This window comes from Haliaeetus albicilla, chromosome 1, assembly GCF_947461875.1.
Source record: "Haliaeetus albicilla chromosome 1, bHalAlb1.1, whole genome shotgun sequence".
Classification (NCBI taxonomy): domain Eukaryota; kingdom Metazoa; phylum Chordata; class Aves; order Accipitriformes; family Accipitridae; genus Haliaeetus; species Haliaeetus albicilla.
The window spans coordinates 51,868,040-51,888,651 of record NC_091483.1 but is presented as its reverse complement, the minus strand read 5'-3'; the positions used below and the strand labels follow the sequence as shown (position 1 = coordinate 51,888,651).

Genomic DNA, 20,612 nt, shown 5'->3' with positions numbered 1-20,612 from the left:
GTGGCTTTATTGTCTATGTCACATTGGTTTTGGTCCCTTTCCTCTTCTTTTGTGAAATATAGTATGTGGGCATATAAAATCTAGTTTTTCCATACCATTCACTGTATCTCTACCTTTTTAATGTATAATACATAATTCCCCATCATGCAGAATCTTTTCATAAGTTATTATATTCCCATCTTTCGATGGCATCATATTCTGTTTATTTCTCTCTCATAATGACTATACATTGTGGAGATGGTATCAGTGAGCCATTCACGACGATATACGTGTCTTTTTCTTGAATAGGTGAAGATAATTTACTGCTATGGGATATGTAATATTCCTCTTGATACATCATTCTGTATTGCTCTTTCACCCGGTTCCCTGTGGCTAACTGAAATTCCTCAGCCGAATCTTACAATAATGAGAGGCGCGTGATTTTGCATGACATAAAAACACTGCAGCCATACGGTCAACTTCCTTTCCCGTCTCTTCGATAAACACGCTAACAACTCTGTTTCATACTCTGGAACCTGGCAGCACACCTACTATTTTTGTCTTATTTTCCCTATGTTTTTTTCTCTCTCGCAGCCTGTTTTTACTCAATGGCAGCCACGTGCCATCCAGGTTGTGATCACTTAGCTTCACGCGTAGTCTCCCGTGTGGGACATTATATCAGCCTTTTTTCCAAGTCCAAACACGTTTTCACCAACCAGCTCTTTCCTACCTGCCGCGCCACCGATGCTCCGAGAGGCTCTGGCAGATCGCAGAACTGCTCGGCATTTCTAATTCTGGAACGGTAATTCAGCAACCATTTGGGTGCACATACTGCAACGCAGTCTGGGTTTACTATGACATTTCACAAGCGTTTCATTACGACGGCCATAGCGTAAAGCCTTTTCGGGAAAGAGTGAGTCAGCACAGCCCTTGGCCACCTTCCCTTGGCAGAACATCTGCCAGGGGCAGGGCCGGCCACCGCGGCCTCTGGCTGGCTGTGACACAGCAGCCCGCCACGCTTGTTGCTCGTTACACCTGATGCTGAAACACCATTCGCAAACGAGGCAGCGCTCTTCCTAACCGAGCGATTTAAAAGTACTCCCGCGGGCGGCCAAGTCCCACCATCCCTCATTGCGGAGGCAGGAAAGCCGGGGCAAGCTGCGCTGGGCACCGGGCGTTAGACGGGGGCAGCCGTCACCGGCGCCTCCGCCCGCCCGCCGCCCAAGCGCTCCGGCACGTGCCGGGTGCCCGAGGCGCGGAACTCCTTTTGCGAGGAGCTGGGCGGCTCCGGGGCCCGGCCCCGAACTTCACGGGACAGCTTTCCCCGCTATCGCCCGCGGCAGGCGGCGGGGACGGCCGCAGCCAGAGCCCAGCCGGGCCCCGCGGGGACGCTGCGGCCGCCCCTTCGGCCCTCGCCCCCTGCCCTGCCCTGCCCTGCCCTGCCCGCAGGGAGGCAGCGGCCGGCCCGGCGGGCGGGCGGTGGGAGGAGCGGCCCCGCCGGAGAGCCCTGTCAGCGCGGGAGGGAGGGACGGGGGCGGGCTCCGGCGGGGTGCGCGGCCGGGGCCCGGGCCCCCGGAGCGAGCGGTCGGGATGCGGTGCGGGAAGATGGCGGCACCGCCGCCGCCGCCAGCCGGGGCGGCGGGCGCTTGGGGCGGCGTGCGGCGGCGCTGCCGGCGGCTGCTGTACTGGGTGCCGGTGCTCTTCATCTCCAGCATCCTCTGCTGGTCCTACTACGCCTACGTCACCCAGCTCTGCCTGCGTGAGTGCTGCCGCCGCGGCGGGCGGGGGGGCTCCCGCGGGACGGGGGTGGGCGCCGCCGCCCCTGCCCCTGCCCCTGCCGGCAGAGCGCAGCCGCCCGCGCCTGCCGGGACGGGGCGGCGGCGGCGGCGGCGGCGGCGGCTGTTGTTTGTCGGCGCCGGGGCTGTCCCTGGCCGCCGCCACGCCCGCGGCCGGGGCCGGGGCCGGGGCCGGGGCCGGGGCCGCGCCGCAGGAAGCGGTCGGCGACGGGCTGGGCTGGGCTGGGCTGGGCTGGAGGCTGGCGGAGCGACCCAGCCCGCAGCGCGGTCGCCTCTGGACGGCCGGGGTCGTGCTGGCATCCGCGCTGCCTTGTGCAGTCCTGTCCTTCCCACCCCCACCTCCCCCCGCGACCTGGTCGCGCGTGGTTTCCACTTCCACGCGAGGAGGGAGCCGATCGCACGGGGGTTTTCACGGGCGTGAGGTTTCCTCCGTGGCGGGCATCGCGTGTGACACCCCGACCCTGAAGATGGGACCCGGAGACTCCCCGTGCAGACGGCATGAGCCAAGTTAGCGGTCCCTTTGTTTTCCTCCCACTGCGTGACAGCACTTACATATACGTATATATGTAAAACCAGGGTCTTCTGGCAGCGAAGGTGGAAGCGGGAACAGGTAACAGAAAATCCCCGAGTCTCCCCATGCCACTCTCAAGTCATCTAGAAAATGCCTGGCTGTCACAACTTCTCGGTCCGCCTTTGGCATCGGCAGCCTGCAGTTCATTCAGAAGTCATCCTGACCGTGCGTCTTGGCTCTTCCTGAGCACTGGGCAAATAATTAATCACATACTGGAGATTGGGTGTGATCTGAGTATTTATGTGAATTGGAGTAGTTGAGCCAGGAGTACTTGTTAAACGACCAGCTCACTAGGCTCTCTTCAGTTAATTTCAGTTTCTGTCGTGGTTTGTCTTGTAGAAAATAATTTAATCTTTGAATTTTAGAGGCTAATGTATGGCGTACTGATGTTTCGTGAACAGTATTATAACAGTGGCACAAAGGAATACAAATTAGCTGTTGTCTCCCCTTCCCTCTCTATTGTAGGCAACGTTCATAGTGAGTGTTGGTCATTTAGCATCTGTTTAAGGAACAGCGGTGAGGGGAAAATACCCAGCTGAAGCTGAGGGCATTTATATGCATATATAACTTTGCCAGACTTCAGCTTTCATATTTAAAATCTCAGCAGTCTGGTACCTAATTTTGGATTTCTTTTTTTTTTTTTTTTTTCCTTTTCTCAGACAGAAGACTGTGATAAAATTTTTGTCCTACAGATGCTTGGCTGAGCAGTTGAGATATTAAGCAAAAAACGATTGCCAGGCCTAGCACCTCTGTTTTGGAGGGAGGTGTTAAGAGTTGGTGTGGTTCCTATATCGGAGGGGGGCTTTTACATCTTTTTTTCACTAACAACATTCAAATCTGTTAGCTTTAAATGCTGTTCTTCAACTAGAAAGTGGGGCTTGAGTTGCTGGACCCTCACGAGAGGAGGACTGAAGTGTCTACATCCAGTGCAAGGAAGCGAATTGTCTAGAATGTTGTGGGAGTAGCTGACTGAGTGAGCCTGGGAAAGGGGAGCTGTAAGCTGGTATGAGGACAGCAAGGATATTTTGGGGCAAAGTGACCCTCTAGTTAACATCTGTCCTAATGCACACAGCCCCATGGTGCTTACACAGTGAAGTAGGCTTGATTTGGGCACTACTGTTTGAGTGATCTACTGTATTTTTTATTGTGTGTAATTCTGTATAACAGAGGAAAGTTGGGTTTTAACTTACCTGACAGCAGGTACCTCTTAGGGCAATGGCATGCTTGAAACTTACTTCAAACTATTAACTGTGGTACCATGATGCCTTGAGAACCACTCAAAGCAAAAGGCCTGTCATGGGAGGGAATGAAGAGAGAATCCTGGGGCTCTACTAAAGCATCTTTTACTGAATTCCTTTGTATGGACAAAGATGATTTGGTTGGTTGGTTGGTTTTTTTCTTGTTCCCCTCCCCACCCCTCTTCCCCATTCTGCCTGGCTCACTAGTTTTTGAATTCAGCATAATTGTTGTCCGCAGCTTCCGTTAATTCCATCTTTTGTCTATATCTGGATGTTTTCCTTCGTTTTTGGCATATTAAGATAAAATAAACGTATGTCTTGTCTTACTAATGAGTATTTAGTGTAAACAACAGAAGGAATAGCTAACAACTCTGAGAATGAAAGCCAACGACAGGAATAGACTAAGCATTTCAGCGCTTTGAAGCCAGCCTGTCTACTCAGTGCATCTTTTATTCCTGCAACACTGACTGCTAAAGAGGACATATATACCTGCTTATTTTACTGCAGCTTGTCATTGATGCTACTGGCAAAGTACAGGGAACAGTGTTAACCACTGCGCAGTAGGACTTAGCAAGGACTTTGCATAGTTGTTAAGTGGTTTCTTTGAGCTTTTAATAATGAGGAATTGTTTCAAATGTAGTATTTTGGATATTTTTTTGCAACTCCTACTGAGTGTTGTAGGAGGGACATTTTTTTTAAAAAAGAGTAAGCCTACTGAGATGATCCCTTTCATCCCTAAAACTTAGTAGTTAACAGTATTGAGTACCATTTTAGGGGAAAAAAAAAAAAAGGTTTTAGAAACAGAAAAAGGAATCCACAACTTTTAACTGCAGTATTACCATGTCTAGAGTTCTGTCTCTTTTATTAGTGGATTCAGTTAAGTGCTGATGCTGCTTTAACCTTTAAGGAAAAGGAGAAAGGTATTGAACACTAGCAAATGGTTATCTTCTTCCTGCTGGTTATAGAATACTGGGATTAAATATGTAAATGAATTGGTTTTAGAACAACTGACTAGAAATTGCTTCTCTCTAATCCAGTTCCATTCTCTTGATTTTGCCATTATTGTCATCTCACAACCCCTGTCTGGCAGTAGTAGTTGTCTTTTTCCCCCAGATAAAGGCCCATTAATTTTAAACACAAAGGAAGTTAAGTATTTCTTCCCTTAAAAAAATTTGAATGTGTTTATGAAAACCTGAGGGTTACAGATTTATTGTTCTTCCTCTAAAAAGATGAGGAAATACAGGCAATGTGCAATGAGTACATTGAACTTCAATAGCTGAAGCTACTGAAATTTCAACCTAGGTTATATGGAACAATAAATAGTAACATGAAGTGCAAATGGAATTCTCTCCTCTGGCTCCTGCATCCATGTGTCTCTACTCAGAAAATACATACTGGATTCCGTAAACTATATGCAAAGAAAATAATTATTCTTGTGTCTTCCTTCTTATGTGTATCTCTAACTTGGGTTAGTAGAACTATAAGGGACTTAGAGTAGTTATCCACTCCATGCTTTGGGTAAGGCAGAACCAGTAGGTATTTAGAGTTTCTGACAGTTGTTTGTCAGAAATGTTCTTGACAAACTCAGATGTTGAGATTCTTTTGGGTTTTTTGTTCTGTTTTCCTGCCAGTTCATGACTTGGAGTTGTATATGAGAAGGAAAATGTGAAAATTTGAGAGTGCTGTGACAGATGTTTTTAGTGACAATATCAACTGTGCTGATGAAAGGGTTATCCAATAAATATAAATTGGTTGTATATGTTAAGTTTTGGTCCATTGTTATGTGTCACTGATTTGAATTCTAAGGATAATGCTCTTGCTCAGGGAATCCTGTCTGAAAATGCAGCTTGAATGTGTAATTTTGAAGGAGGAAAATACATGTGCTGTGGAACATAAAGTGGTGAATAAGCATTGCCTGACTACTTCAGTGAAGGGAAAGGAAGGACATACTCCCACCCGGGTGAGTGATTTGGCTGATTTGGAGAAGAATAAGTGACCTCAGCTCAGTTGAAGAGGGCGACAAGAAGACATGCGCAATATGGTCAGGAGAGCTCATAAGCCACTTCTTTGGTTTTGGAGTAGAATATGTGACTGGGATCTGTCCACTGCTACCTTCACTGTGGAACAGAAAAATGTGAAATGACACCCAGCTGCCAAAGATGTTAATGATTGTGAAAGATTTTTGCTGGGGGATCAGATTGGTTAGTGCTGAATTGAGGTTTTTGACTCTGTGTAACATCAGTGGAATGGAATTATAGCAGGATAAAAAGCTGCTTAATTCATCACAGTTTAGAGGCAGAATTAATGCGTGCCCTGTGGGCATGGCACAGTGTCATCAGGGGATCAGAAACGGCAGAAAATACGGAGATAGAAGCTGACAGAGGAAAAAAAAAAAGGAAAAAATAAAAGGTGGGGCCCAAGATTTGGTCAGCTGGATCTGAACTCTTTGCTCAGTATGTTCTCCAAATGGATCAAAAGATTTATGGTACTTGGTGCTTATGTCCTGTGATCATGGACAGCTTCCATTTGGCTATAGAATTACAAGTACATTGTAACATTGCAGCTGGCTGTTGTCAAATACCAGTTAAATACTCTGTCTGTACATTGGCTGCTTAGGTAGCAAAGGACTTTGGTCAAAGCAAATTTGTATTTTTATACCGTATTTTGCAAACACCACATCTTTTCCTCTTCTGAGATCCCTGGTTACTTTCAGAAAAGTTTCAAAACTGGCAGCTGAAGTGAAATTGGTTTCTGAATTTTAGCCAGCAGTACTCCTGTACATTTCTCAAATTTCATTTGATTTCTTTCTCAGACTTTCAGAGGCAGCTGCCATTCTCCACTTCTGAAATTGAAGTCTGTGTTAAGTATGACTGGTTATCTCTCGATGTAGTGCCTAGTATACTACCTGGAGGGTTTGTGCCTTGAAAGTTAAACCATGGCTTTAAGTTGAAAACATAAGGTCTATGGTGAAGATATAATTATTAGGTAAGATTGTGTTTTCAGTTAAAGATTTAACACTGCTTGATACTTAACAACTTGAATGGATGTTCTTGTCAGGGTATACTCTTTGTGTGCTAAAAAGGGTCTGATCGTACAACTTCTCTAGAAGTAGTCTTCACTCTTCAGTTAGTCCTTGTGACTTGGAAAGTAAATGGGAAGTTTGTAAAGAAGAAGGATTAGATTAATTCTTAGACATACGCAGTTCGGAAGTAGTAGTTTTGTGACCCTACCTAAAAAGCGTAGCTTGCTGCTACGTAGGTGGGTGTTGATGTAGTTTGATGGACACAGCATTAGGGGTTAAAATGAATTTACTGACACATTCACAAAAACTGTTAAATCCGAATGTATGGGTTATTGATGACTATTTATGCCAACCTTAAATCTCACAGAAATATTTCTGTTACTTTTGTCCTGAAGCAAAGCACTGGTGGCAAAGTCTCCACCTTGTCACTCTGAATCAAAGCAAATCACTGCTCTGTCTAGCAAAGAGGTAGTTTTTATTGCAAGCACTGATTTTTTTTTTTTTTCCTAAAGGACTATTGCAGATAAGGATAGAACACTTGTCACAACTGTAAGACACTTTTATGAGTACAGAGAGCTGAGTTAAATTGCATATATAGATCAGTGTTTTACAGCTTCAAATATGCTATAAAGATAAAATACGTACTTAGTTTTGTGAATCAGATCCAAGATGTTAAACTGTATAAAAGTTTGAGAGAAACAGCTATTTATAGATATGGCTGCAGAGTCTCTGAATCAGATGTATCTTATCTTCCCATTTCAAGGTTTTAAATATTTAAAAAATGTACATAAAATATGGAAGCAAGATTTTTATATATCCGCTTCCATCAAAGCTTTGAAAAAGTAATTGCTTTCTCCAGTCTTTTTTTTTTTTTTTTTTTTTTTTTTTTAACCTAACCATTACATTTACTGTTGAGGAACTTTGGGTTTGGGTTTAGAAGTCAAGCAAAATTTAATGTTAGAAAACCAATGCAATTTTTTGCATGAATTTTATCTTCCAAAATCTCTTGGGTTTTGTGGTAGCAATGTGTCTTACCATGTCTCTAGCTACATGGAGATGGATGCCTGCTTAAATTTTCCACAGGTGAGTGAGAATAAAGATTTCTAGAGAAAATGAGCCACAGCTCAAGAAATGGGAAATCCATTTCTGTCACTGAGTTAAGGTCTGACCCAGTGCAAGGTGCCTAGCAATGTGGCTTCTTTTAGCAAACTAATTTGGTGATGGAGTTGTAGCAGGCCATTTTGAGAGGCCGCGGTACCTCTTTGCTTGCCAAGCCATTCCTAATGCTGCATGGCTTTGTCCCTGTGACGAAGACTACCAGCGAGTGTGGGATGAATTCCCCAGGCTTCTCTGGGCGTCCTTTCCATCCTGGACTTTTTCCTATCTTTCGTAACACAGCTTTCTGTCCTCAGTCACTGTTGTTTTTTGCAAGCACAGGCTGTTTAGCAGCATTGACTACTGAATATGCTGTTTCTGTTTCTGGCTGCCTGTGGCTCCGGGCAAGCAGGGAACGATGTTTCTGGCTCAGGAAATTGGCATCTACGTTGGCTGAAGTCCTGCGTGTGTCCCAGCCTGATGCCTAATTCTGATGAGCACCGTCTGCGAGCTGCGTAATGAAACAGAGAGGCTCCAGTTACGTGATAGTCTCCTAGTACTGAACTGTAAATGGCATCCTGACGCTTTAGCAGTGGAAGGCTGATTCTTAATGAAATTGGCCCCTGCAGTATCTCAGGCAAACAGAGCTGTAACTTTTTAATGACTTCTTGAAGACAGGTCGTGGTTTTATAATTATCTCGGTCTCTGAATATACAGGAGTATTGTTCCATTCCTCTCTCAAAGGGTTTTACCCTGTTTTCTCCCAGACTGTAGAAATTGCTTAATGGTTGGGATTGGCATGTCCTTGGTGTTTATTTAGTCGTCGTAGCCATAAATGCTTTTTACCCTTATTATTTGTATGCTATTTGACTACCAGTAAGTGAATTTGCAGTGTTTAAGATGATATTTATTAATGACAGGATGCATAGTGTGACCTACTTTTCTGTGCACTACCAGCAGTGAAGATAACCCCTTGGAAGAGAAATGAGAAAACTGCCAGAAAGACTGGTATAAATGATTCGCAGAAGACTATATGATCAAATACTGTTGAATAATATAGCAAAGCTGTATCACTGAATCTACTGAAAAATATAAAATTTGGTTTAAATAAATAGATCACGTGTGCTGTTCCGAAGGTGGGGAAAATAGCAAACGTATTTGATCAAATACAAAATTAGAGTGTTTTTTTTCATGTTAGAAAATTATTTCCAATGCACTTAAATAGTGTGGTTTTAGAATTATAAGCATCTTGTGGTTACCCTAAGAAGTCTTTGTATTGTGATCATTCTACAAATAGAGAAAGTTTAATTTTTAAAAGAAATTTAAGAGAGAGTTTGATTTGTAGAGGCTGCTTCCCCCCCCCCCCCCCCCCCGCTGGTCAATTCTGCCACATTTGTGTCAAAAAAACCCCAACAATCCAACCAAACCAAAAATAAACCCCCTTTATTTCCTCCCTGGTCCTGTGGTATTGCAGATGCCTGTCCATTACTTTCCCACACATTGCACCAGCTTCAAGGAGCCTTCGTCAAAGGCGGTTTGAAAAGGCATAAGCAGAAGGAGTAGTACTTCACTTTGTGAAAAGCTGCAGGTTGTTGGATGTCTTGCGTATTCCTCTGTGTCATCGTCTGAGGGGATGTTTGTTAAGCAGCGCAGCCAGTCTCCTCATAAACACCAGTTGCAGTAAGTGTGAAGAAAGGTGATAAGATTGGCATCTCTCTTTAGCCTTGCCTCTTCTACTTCAGTCTCTTACAGTGGTTGCAACTCAGGAGCATATGAAATAACTCTGAGTTATACTCAGGTGGTAAAAGAGATTAAAATGACAGGATGTATTCAAAAAAACTAGTTCTCACTCTGCTGGGATTAACTGGACATCTTTGGGCACTTATATTTTAGCCTTCATGGTCTGCAGCTCCTGTCAGGAACATTTGGCTTCCAGGCTAGGTGCTGCAAAAGCAGAAAAGATGGTCCACCGGGCGGGTGCAGACTCTGAGGACTGCATTTCATGCTGGAGGTGGACAGAAACTTTGAAAAGCTGTAGGCTTGCAGTCAGATAGAAATTACTAAATTTGGATTTATTAATTGTATTGGTCCTTTACTTACAAACATGTGGAAAAGTTAAAAGTCTCAAACACATTAATTAATACATTTTATCCAAGGTTAAAGGCAGAAAAAAAGATGACAGCTGCTTTCACAGCAATATTCTATGCCATTACCTTGTTAGGAGAGAAAAATACCACAAATCGTTGTGAACGGTTGGTTAGGTAGATATTAGTTTGAAACTGGTGATTCTGCAATATATGCTTGGCTATGGCTTTTTAATTAGCAGAGAGTAGTTATTCCAAGAAGACTGGCAAAATTTCTGCACACCTTGCTGACCATACAAAGCGGAGAAAGAAAATCAGAATTTGAGTAGTGGCTAGTTTGTCCTAATCTGAGAGCTCCAGCACTTTTAAATTACACATCAGTTCTAAAGATGTCTTTTTTTTCTGGTGGATGACTGTTTACTTACAATTTTACAGTTCTTGTGCATTATTGTACTGCAGCATCTCTGCTTCTCAGAGTCAAATGTGTATACGTATTCCCTCAGCTTCTCTGTAGCATTTGTGTAAGTGGATATTTCGAATATCAAGCTCTAAAGATTTCTCTTAGCTGAACTAGAAGATGGAGGGCAGAGTAGAGTTTTCTTTATAGTGGCTTATGCAACTTCTGTGGTGTCTGTCTGATTTTTGTGAAGAACTTTATAAACATGGTTATTTGCTGTTTTCCTTCAGGTAAGGTAGATGCTCGTTTTGGTAGAGCTATAGTCAAATCTCCGTTTTAATAGACATTTTTATAATTCTAGAGTCGTGGAATAATTCATGTTTGACAGGATCTCAGCTCGTCTGGTCCAACCTCCTAATCAAAGCAGGGTTAGGTGTAAGGTCAAGCCAGGTTGTTCAGGGTTTTATCCAATTGAGTCTTGAAAAACTCCAGAGATGGAGACTGTACAACATGTCTGGGCAACTTGGTCCACTGGTGGACTGTTCTCACGGTGGAAAAGGTTTTTCCTTGCGTCAAATCTGATCCTCTCATTTCAAATTAGACTTGCTGGCTCTTGTCTTCCCACCCTGCGCCATTATGAAGAGCCCAGCTCCACCTCCTGGAGGCCTCCCTGGAGGTCCTGTGTTAGGTCCTCCCAAAGCCATGTCTTCTCCAGGATGAATGAGCCCTGGACATGCAGCCTCTCCTCATAGGGTTAGTGATCCAGTCCCTACCAGCTTGGTCGCTCTCCCCTAGACTTGCATCTTTGTTGTAGTGGGGGGACCAAAGCTGGGGGCAACGTTCTGGATGTTATCTGAATGTTGCATAGAGGGGGATAATCCCTTCTCTTGACTGACTGGCCATGCCCCTGCTAATGCAGCCCAGGAGGCTGGTGGTCCTCTCTGCTGCCCAGGTGCTGTTGGCTCATGTTCAGCTCACTGCCCACCAGCACCCCCATGGCCTCTTCCACAGAGCTGCTCCAGCCCAGCAGTCCCCAGGCTGTATCGTTGCAGGGGCTTGTTTCTTTACAGGTGCAGGACTTTGCCCTTGCTGAATTTCGTAAGGGTCCTGTTGGCCCATTCATTGCTCCAGCCTGTCTGGGTCCATCTGGATGGCAGTCGTGCACACCAGCGCATCACTTGGTGTCCTCAGGGTGGTGTCATCTGTAAACATGATGAGCGTTCACTTTTCCAGAGCATTGGTTAAGGTGTTGAGCAGCACCGGTCCCACAATACATCCCTGCTTTGTGCAAGGTATCTTTAAATAGTGACTTTCACTCTATCAACAAGCCTAAGTTTAATACATCAAAGTAGGACGGCATGGCTGCTTGGCCTTTCCGTAGGAGTTGCCTTGTGCCTGCTGTTTGAAGACCAGCCTTGTGCAGCTGCTTTTGTTAGGAAAACAAGGGCAGATGAGAGATCCGAATAGCTACTGTCCCCTCGCTCACAGTTGTAGGTGCCAGTATATTAGTTTGTAGACTGCTTAATTGGGATGGATAAATGTGTGGTGGAGTGGTTTAGATGGAGAGGGAAGAGCACCATGAGGTTTTGATCACTTGGGAGTTTCTGATCTCTCTGAGATACCTGTTGTGGGGTAGTTACGTTTTTTAAATAACGTGACCGAGAGTGTAATATTGGTGTAAGAAAAAGATTTATTCTCTTTCATAAATGCAGTGACTGATGCATGATTTTGTGTACTCCACTCCGTGCCTGACATACTTGCGCCTTTCCCACTCTCTTGTTATCCCCAAATTCTGTAATCTGTAGGCAGTTTCTTAAAGGAAGTGCAACTTTTGTCTACTTTTGATTTTTATGCCGTGGAGATCTAAGGGTATCGCGGAGTATTGCCGGCAAAACCAGTTCTGGAGTCTGACATCTCTGCTTCAAGAACAGAACATACATAAACAGTAAAACCTGTACAACCACAGTTAAATAACTGTTCTTCAGAAGTGGCTTTTCTTGGGTTAAACTTGGGCAACTTCAGGTAGATGGAGGTGCTGGTTCTCAGGAACTGAGCCTGGGAGCCAAAAAACCGTATAAGCAATTGGCATTGTCTACCTATTCTTGTGATGAATGTACACAGCATAAAAGCTTGATAGTGTGTGGCCTTAAGCTTGTATTGTTTAATGATTACTCTTCCCTTTTTGGTTGAAAAACAAAAGTTTAAAATATTCAGTTACATCATTTACTATTTAAACATCATTTTTACTCTTTCCTTTTTTCTCATTTTTCAGTGACAATGACAAATATTGGAGAAAAAGGTAAGATTTTTATTAGCTGTTTATAAGTGGAATTCATATATCAGGGTGGTATAGTAGTTTACTAGTAGAATTGAGATACACATCTAACCTGTTTTAAATAAGTGTATTTTTTGTGTTCCTCAGCTCCTTTTATTATTCTGCTGTTCCTGAATATTGCTTTAGCCATTCCAAATAGAGATGAGAAAAATTAGAACTTTTTGCTCTTCTTACTGGCTTTCTGAAGTGTCAACTAAAATAATCCTTATATTCTGTTTTTAAAAATTTTTCATAACAAGAAAAGCTCTTGTAAAACCAGGACTTCTAAAGATGAGGAAGATGTTTGTGCAGAGTGTAACATACTTAAATGGGAGGTGAATTTTTTCTGCAGTTTCTTTTTAGCCAGTGTCTTTGAAGAAACAGAGTCGGATACATAATCTTTTCAGAAGATAATAAAACTGCCTGATTAGCTGTTATTAGAGTTCCTACCCCGAGGCTGTAGCATGTTTAGATTGCTTTTCCAGATGCTATTTTAATACTACAGCACAATGTGGAAGTGTAGTGTGGGGCTGCAGAGCTTTTGGAGGAAGGGATTGGGGGTCAGGAGACAAACTGCATGGTTTTTATGTTTGTGTAATTCCAGCAGGTTTTATTAAGTCATTGGTGACTCCCTCACTTAGAAAAAGTGTTTGCCAGTTAAGAAACATTTGCTTGAAAAACTTTTTTCTGTTTGGTGATCTGTCCCCCCATACGAGTGCTTAAGCGTATCTGCAAACTTCAGCACCTGCAGACTTTGAAATAATTCCAGTTTCCTGCTGCTCCATAGCGTGTGTGGGGGAGATGAGTGTGTTGTTACGCATTGATCACAAAACACATTAGGATTATCAGTGAAATGCATTGGGGAACATTACATTTCCTTATTTTTAGCCACTCAAAGCTTTGGTGAGCTTCAGCCAGTCAGGAGAAATTTACCCTGGCTGTGCTTCTGCCCTAAGTGTTTTTAGGGGTGAAAACTGGGGAAATGGGGCTCAGCCCTACTCCAGGTTGCTGCAAATCTCCAGGCAACTCTGGCTGTGCTAGCTATTTGTAAATGGATTGCCTTCAAGCAAGGGATATGCTGTTTGGGTTTGTTTTTTTTTTCAGAAAAAGTGTAAAATAGGATTTCTGCCCAGGGAGCTGCAGACAGCTCTTCTTTTTCTCTCTCAAGGGAACTGAGGTTCCTACGTTGGACTCTCAACACCCACAGACCCAGTGGAACAGCTGGGTGGCCCAGGGTCTCCATTGCAGGGCAGGGAAACTGGTGGGTAGTGAAACTGGGAGAAGTGACTGACTGGGACCTGGGACAGGTTGGAGAACTGAGGTGCAAGAGCAAACAGTAAGAGCTGAAGTCTTGTGCAGACTTTAAAGGGGAAACATGGGATAATGTCTTTAGCCTAAAATTTTGTCTTCCTCCAGTAGTCTTTTTTAAATGTATGAAAAAGGAATTTTCTTATCAATCACAGTTACCGTTATTCTCACAACAATAAAATATAGATGCAGATTAGTAAATGCATAGTGTACAGAACTGATGTAACTTGCCCTACCTTGCCCTCCTCACTTTATGCCATGAATATACTGTTGTTTAAAAAAATACTGATTTTCTTTTTCTTTTTTTTTTTGAGTAAATCAGGGTTTTTTAGAGTTGATAGAAATGTTCTGATAAAAATATGGACTGTTCCTGACAGATGCTTGTGAAATAGCAAGACGATCATGTAGTATATTGTGCTTGATGTGGAGTCCAGTTCTATTACTTATACTGATGAGATTTTTTTTTCCATTTATAGACATGGCATATGGCTCTTTTCCCCTGTCATCCCAAAAGCTTTGTACAATGTTGCTCCTCAGATTTTGTTAGCTTTTGCTTATTATTTTTTAACTGCCTAGTGAATAAGAATAAATATTTACTGTGTTGCTGCTTTTTTGCATAAACAAACTTCAACACCAGAAACATTTAATCAGTTTTACTTTTGAGGCAAAACTACAAAAACAAGAACATGCTGGGCTACTGTGCCTTCATTTATACACACAGTCATGCATGTATTATGGAAAATTCTCTAGCGCTGAATAGCATTACGTATATAAAATCATGCACTAACCATACAAGGGCAACATTTCAGATTGTGTAATGGAAGTACACAAATTTCCCTTTATGATGTTTTTTTGATGATCTTATGAATTTATAGAAGTTGTATAAAGACTATTTGACTGTGAAGCTTCCCTATAACCTTGAGTTCTCTATGATGTGAGTTCATCTGTATGGCGTGGAAATGATATTTTTCACTGTTGCTGTTCTAGCTGTCCTTTATTTGCTGCTTTTCTGCCCAAGGAAGAAAAATCCAAGGAAATACTCTTTCTTTTACATTAGAGCAAGTTAATCAGGCGATACAAGTTTTGGACTTAACTATTTACTGTAGTCAATTACTTAGTACAGTGAGAGCTTTTAAATGGAAACACCTCTCCATCTATAGCAGGCTCTTTGGAAAAGTTAATGTTACCTTCTGTATTCTAGTAAAACAACTCAGCGTGGTAAATGTTGACTGGTATTATTAAAAAAATCTAAGAATAAATCACTGTCTGTGCAGAATATAAAGTAGTGAATGAACATTTGAATTTAAAGAACCTGCAGATTTTTAAACACCACCCTACTGTCCTCCCTCCTAAAAATCTAGCAAAACAAGTTAACTTGTTATGGTTACTGCTCAGGTATCGTATGCAAGTCCACTCAGACTTCCCTCACTCTAGTCATTGTTTAGGTAGCTATACTTCCTTTTGGGCTTGGGGGGGGGTGTTAGTTTTTTGTTTGTTTGGGGTTTTTTGTTTGTTTGTTTGTTTTGCATGGCTAGCAGTTTGCCTAAATGGTTTATAAAGCTAAAAAACAGAGATGCATCAGTTAAATAGAATTTAACAAATGTGTAAAGGGAGAGTGCTTGCTAAATAATTATGGGTCTCTAATAGGCTATTAATTGTTCCCCTCAAACTTTGTAATACATGTAGCCTATCATGGCTTTCCCCACACAGTCTGTATTGTCTCATGTAAAGTTGCAGTGCAGTATTTTTGTTGCAAAGCTTTTGCAGAGCCGCTGTATTTACATCTGTTAGAGTAACTATCTGTGATATGTACAGCATCCGTTTCTAAGTATTATAATATCACTGTTTGTATTAATTCTGTTCCTTTTTGATTTTAGTTGTGTGCCTGGTTGCTTACCACATATTTTTCATGCTGTTCGTCTGGTCATATTGGAAAACAATCTTTACGCTACCAATGAATCCTTCAAAAGAAGTAAGATAAACTTAACTTTTGTTTCTGAAATACCCTAGTCAAATGCCTGATTTTGTAGTATTTGAGTAACTTTTTAGACTCTGATCTCGTGTAGAAAAATACAGATGTACACTGTGTAGAAAAATACAGATGGTGGTGACAGCTTCTTAATAGGAGTAAGTCAGATCGCAAATAGCGTAATGATCAAGACAAAAAAAAATTACACCTCCTTCAAGTTTTACAGGTTTTTAATAGATTTTTAAAATTAGATAATATTTATGATATTAAGAAGAAAAAAAACCTCTCCACTTGAAAAATATGAGTAACTTGAACTAGCAGTTTAAATCTTTACATAGGAATATAATACTTTTATGTGGGCAAAAAATATATTTCCCTGTGTTTGACATATTGCATGTCAGCATCTGTCTGTTGTCCTCTGAATTAAACCTTCTTCCCCGTCTGTTTTGGTATGAAGGAACTTGGGGGTTGTGGCATTAGCGCACAACAGGTAAGCTGATGCTGGGAAGCCATGGCTGGCTAAGCAGCAAGGGAGCTGGTATAGAACAGCTGCATGGAAGAGAAGTCTGAGTAAATATATCCCCAGGTCTAAGTCCAGCTAGTACAGAAGCATTAAAGAAGAAGGATCCACTTGTCTTGGAGAATATTAAGATACAAAACCATGTTCAACATGATATAGCCTCAAGATAATTGCTTTTAGTACAGTACTGGGTTTTTTTTATTCTTTTAATTTCACATTCTTTCTAACGTTTTAAAAAAAAAAAAAAAGGGAAAAAAAGAAAACTGTCAATAGCCTTGATAAAAATCCTCCCCATGCAGCTTGGTACAACAGTGCAACTTTTTGGCCTCTTCCATCCTGCCTTTTTACAGAAATTTCACAATCCTTAGTAGGCCATACAGCCTCTGAGGTCAAGAGGAATCGTGCTGCGGCTGCTCTGGAGTTTGAAATATCCACAAAGCCAATACTTATTTTAGCATGGACTCATAACTCTAGCTCCTATAACTACCATGCCAACACAAAATAAGTAGCTTGTGATTTCTACTGTCTGTTGTGCAGAGGTTCTTTTCTGAATAGTTTTCATTCACTAATAAGGCACATAATTGTGGAAACAAGTAGATAATTCAAAGTAATTGGCATCTTCCTTGAATTTCACGCTGCAGTCTTTACTACAGCTTGGGGTGGAGAGGAGCTAAATAAATTAAGATCCTACTTCTTTTGGTAATTACATAGCAAAATATATGCATGTATATGGTGACTGTAGCGATAATTAGAAGCTTTTTCAAATCAGTGGGCTGATGCCAATAAAAGGCTTCCAAAACATTTTGACAAATCCTTAGTAATTATACTGGGATTCCAAAGCCATCGTACAATGCCACTGGAGAACTTCAAACGGGATATTAAAAGTATTGAAGTTGGGTAATAGAAGGCAATGTGTGGTGTTTCTGTGTTCTTTGAATTTACACAATGTTGCTGGCAGTAAGTGACATCTTTGTTGTTCGTGTCTTTTTCCTAATCTACTAGAGTAGTGTTTTTAAAATTTTATTAGGGTATTCTGTAATGTTAAGTTACTGCTTGGCTTCCAGTTTCTAGGATGAAGTCTGTAAACGTAAAAGCTTGTATTTTCAACTTAACTGAACTGACTTATCAACTATAGCAAATACTCGTTTGAAGACTGAAAAACAAATAAAGCTTTTGTGTTTTGTTTTCATGAATACTGCAGCTGGTGCAAACCACATAGCCTCTATGTTTCTTTTTAAGCTTATTTCAACTTTTTACGCATATGAAAAGCACTAAAGTTCTGGCTGCAGTTTCTCTTTGAGAGACTTTGAGACACTTCACTTTGGTGTGTACCAGCTACAGGCATTGCATGAGGGTGGGAGAGAAGATGATTTCCCAGGCAGGAAGGTTTTGTAAGCTTAGGACTTCTCTGAGAACCAGTACAAAATGATGGAGCAATAGCTCTGTGTACATCAAACAAGAAGCATTAAAAAAAGGAAAAAAGTATTCTGAACCAAGTTTCTGCAGTGAGAAATCCTAGAAGAAATCCTATGTATCCCAATATAAGTCAATTCAGGTGTTGGCAAGAGTGGATTCTTGCTAGCGGAAAAAATGAAAGGTGACCTGAGAAACTCATGCTAAACAGTGAACCTCCAGCTTCTGCTGGAAGATTTTGAGCTTTGTCAGGAAAGTAGAGTGGTACCTTCTCTATGGAGGTGCAAATAGGCTCCTAACTGTATGCTTCTTTCTGCTTTCGTAGTTTTACATGCATCACTTTCATTTAGGAAAAAATTTAATATTATTGTAATGACTAGCCTTTCTGTAGACATGAACACTATGCAGAGGGCTTCTGCTTCTAGTACGGGTTAGAGACAGACACTCTTCCTGCCAAATACAGGCTTCTCTTCAGAGGGAATTTTGTGTCCTGTTTCTCTGATAGAGATACCAAAGACTTCGGTATCTGCCCACTTCTATAAGCTGCAGTGACAAAGCTGACTATGTTGGTGTGTTGCAGAGGACTTTAGAGTAAGAAATTTGGACTACTTCGTGTACACCATGCATCTCTCTCAGTAATTTTTACCCTCTCAGCTCTTACTAGAACAATGTTTGTTGCCACTTTGGGCAGTGACAGAAGTTGCCCTTTAATGCAGGGAGATGTTAAGATGTGGTTATTCTGTCATACAGGACACCCATCTCTTCCTTCTGTCAGTCAATCTCTGAAGTAAAAACATCCTAACAAACACCTGCACGAAGAGAACAGCAACTCTCGAGTGGCTAAGAGTAGAAGGGAGAATGCCAGACACCAGAAGAGAAATAAAGCTATCTTCTCTGCTATTACTAGTAGCGTATTTTCTTTCAGTTAAAGACCGACATCCCTAGCTTATATTCACTGGCTAATACAGAGTATTACAGAAGTTAATTAACTGACCTTTCAAGGGAATGGTAAGCTCTTTCTTGATCCTTCTCTTGAAGAGTGTTGCTTATTACTTCTAGAAGCATTCGGCATTGCATCAATACCAAATCAGAAATAATTTTAATTTTGTCTTCAGTTGCCATAAACTAAATTAGTGGTCTTAGGAACACTGGGTTATTTGCTGTAATACCTTGTACGTGCTGCTAATCCATCTTTATATAATGAATATTTATTTCTCGTTACATCTCCACAGATACTTACTTAACTTGAAATTTGCTAACATATCTTTTGATTTTTAAAAATTATTCCAGTTTCATCTATCATATTCAGACAAGGAATCCCTAGAGAGGGAACCTAGAGGTGAATCCCAGCAAGAAGTCTTAAGACGGGCAGCCAAGGATCTTCCTATCTATACACGGACAATGTCTGGAGGTAAATAGGTGTTCAGGAGACCACCAAAGGCAGGTGTCTTGATGTACTACCTAAACTAATTAAAAAAAAATTCAAGGGTTTGGATTGTAGGGAAGAACTGCTTTTCATACTTCATAAAATAACAAAGTGACCCAAGAACTTAGCTTTAAGGTAGCTGTATGCAGCTATATTTATTCAGCGGAAAGATTGTTGGAAAGTAAATTGCTGCATACAATTTAGGATTTTAAAGTGGATTGACAATGCCTTGCTAAATGTTTGCAAACTGACATTAACAAATAGCTTGTAATACTAACAAACTGCAGAAGAGGCTGTAGCAGTCTTTAACTGCATAAATTTCTTCTTTCATAGATTAAAAAAATTAAAAAATAAAAGTAATAATAAAATAAAAATAATAAATTAATTACTATCTGCATGTCATGTATAGCTAGATAGATCACAGTGAGAAACTGTTTTACTTGCTGGTTGTTCAGTTGCAAGAATAAAAGTTCTTCCAAACTAAGAGTTAATCTTAACCTACTGATACTGTAAGTTTGTGAACACTGGCTAGCTAAGCAAACCCGAGATAATCTCATATAGTAAATTAAAGCTGTTAGAATAATAGCTTAAAATAGCTATATTGTTGAACAGTCTTTAAAAGTTTTCCAGTCTAGTAGGGGTTTTGTGGGTTTTGTTGGTTTGTTGGTTGTTTTGCAGAGCTGAGGGGTTTGGAAGAAAAAACCCTGATTAGCATGATTAGCAGAGATTGCAAAAACGGAGCTTTCTGGGTTCACTTTGCTAGATTCAGCACTGCAAGTACTTAAAAAATGCTTCAATATGTGCAGCTGCTTCTGATCATGCTGAAATGCTTTCCTGGGGTTCTGCTGGGCTGAGCTGCTAGTATTTACTTTTGTGCAGACTTCAGGAATCAAAATGTGTAACTAACTGTACATTGAGATCTAATCTTGGAACTTTTTTCTTTAGCAATCAGATACTGTGACAGATGCCATCTTGTAAAACCAGATCGTTGCCATCACTGTTCTGTATGCGACAAGTAAGAAAATATTTTAAATAAGTGGTTTTCTAAATTAATGTTTTTTTCCTTGACACAGAAGCTTTTATTTTTTATGCATAGATTTTTTCAGGTTTAATGTTTTGGCAGATAAGCTTTTTTTTTCCTTATTTTTTTTCAGATTTAGTTTTTATTTACTTATTTCTAAGGAAGTCTGTAACTTACTCTAATTCATTTCATGACTTTCTTGATGCCAACATGGATTACATGGTCTTATACATTCTTTACATGTGGTTAAAAATTATGAATATTAATAAAGAACTTTCCTTAAGAATGTAACCAAAATAGCTGATAAACAAAAATTTGCTTCTTTTGTTAGAATCTGAATAAAGATCACTGCCCATCTCAATCTAATCATGATGTCACTTACATCTTACCTGAGGTAATAAACTTAATATCCTATTTTTCATTGGATAACTTGCAGGTTATTTTTGTTTAAAGAAAGGA

General features: G+C 41.3%; 1 protein-coding gene across 2 annotated transcripts in view; it reads left to right on the top strand.

The window, feature by feature from the left end:
- Window positions 1–1,476: 1,476 nt before the first annotated feature.
- Window positions 1,477–20,612, top strand: part of ZDHHC2 (zinc finger DHHC-type palmitoyltransferase 2) — a 37,857-nt gene continuing 18,721 nt past the window's right edge. Inside the window, exons 1-5 of one of the 2 annotated variants that reach the window (XM_069789307.1) lie at window positions 1,477–1,738; window positions 12,455–12,481; window positions 15,682–15,776; window positions 18,997–19,117; window positions 20,078–20,147. In XM_069789307.1, the coding sequence (XP_069645408.1) occupies window positions 1,570–1,738; window positions 12,455–12,481; window positions 15,682–15,776; window positions 18,997–19,117; window positions 20,078–20,147 (482 nt within the window). In that variant the 5' untranslated portion in view covers window positions 1,477–1,569. The remainder of the gene's footprint in view (window positions 1,739–12,454; window positions 12,482–15,681; window positions 15,777–18,996; window positions 19,118–20,077; window positions 20,148–20,612) is intronic. The other variant, XM_069789300.1, reaches the window with a different exon arrangement.